This window comes from Penaeus monodon, chromosome 25 (genome assembly GCF_015228065.2).
Source record: "Penaeus monodon isolate SGIC_2016 chromosome 25, NSTDA_Pmon_1, whole genome shotgun sequence".
NCBI lineage: Eukaryota > Metazoa > Arthropoda > Malacostraca > Decapoda > Penaeidae > Penaeus > Penaeus monodon.
In genome coordinates, this window is record NC_051410.1 from 2279851 (window position 1) to 2280483 (window position 633).

A 633-nucleotide genomic window follows, 5' to 3' on the forward strand; every position below is an offset into this window, starting at 1 on the left:
CACACTACCTCGTTTCGTTTTCAGAGTGGTGTTACAGCAAGCAGCCAGGAGCAGGTTCACTGACACCGCCTTCTTTTCAATCACTGCATGGTGTAGAGCGGTCCTGCCTGAATCATGGAGTGAGAAAACACGTCGAATAAATATAGTAAATAATGTAATATGATATAATAAGGAAACATATGAAATAAATATAGCAAATGATATCATATGATTTAATACGGAAACATCCAATAAAAGAAATAATAATATAATAAATATACTTAGTGAGTATGGTGTCAAGGGACCAAAATTGTTCGTGATTTTTTGGTGTAAGGAATTGATTTGTGTTTTATTTTCTAGGCTCGTTGAGAACTTTACGTATTGTGATTTAAATCTCTCTCTCTAAGTACTTTTTTCACGTGTTTTACGATTTCATAATAGTGATTCCTTATGTATAAAGAATAAAGACACACCAATTAATATTACACATAAAAACAGGGATCAAACTGTGGCTTTCATTACATCATAAGTATACCATATTGTAAAATATATCATAACTTACAGCATACTGCATTGTTTAAAGCATATCATATCACGCAGCATATCATAACGTACAACATGCTACATCATACAGCATCTCACATATATCTATAC

The 633-nt window shown here is 32.4% G+C and overlaps 1 protein-coding gene across 1 annotated transcript in view; it reads right to left on the reverse strand.

Moving 5' to 3' along the window:
• Nucleotides 1–633, reverse strand: part of LOC119589426 (ankyrin-1-like) — a gene marked incomplete in the record, with an annotated part of 21010 nt that overhangs the window by 2744 nt on the left and 17633 nt on the right. Inside the window, 1 exon segment of the mRNA XM_037938033.1 lies at nucleotides 9–107. Within this exon segment, the coding sequence (XP_037793961.1) occupies nucleotides 9–107 (99 nt within the window).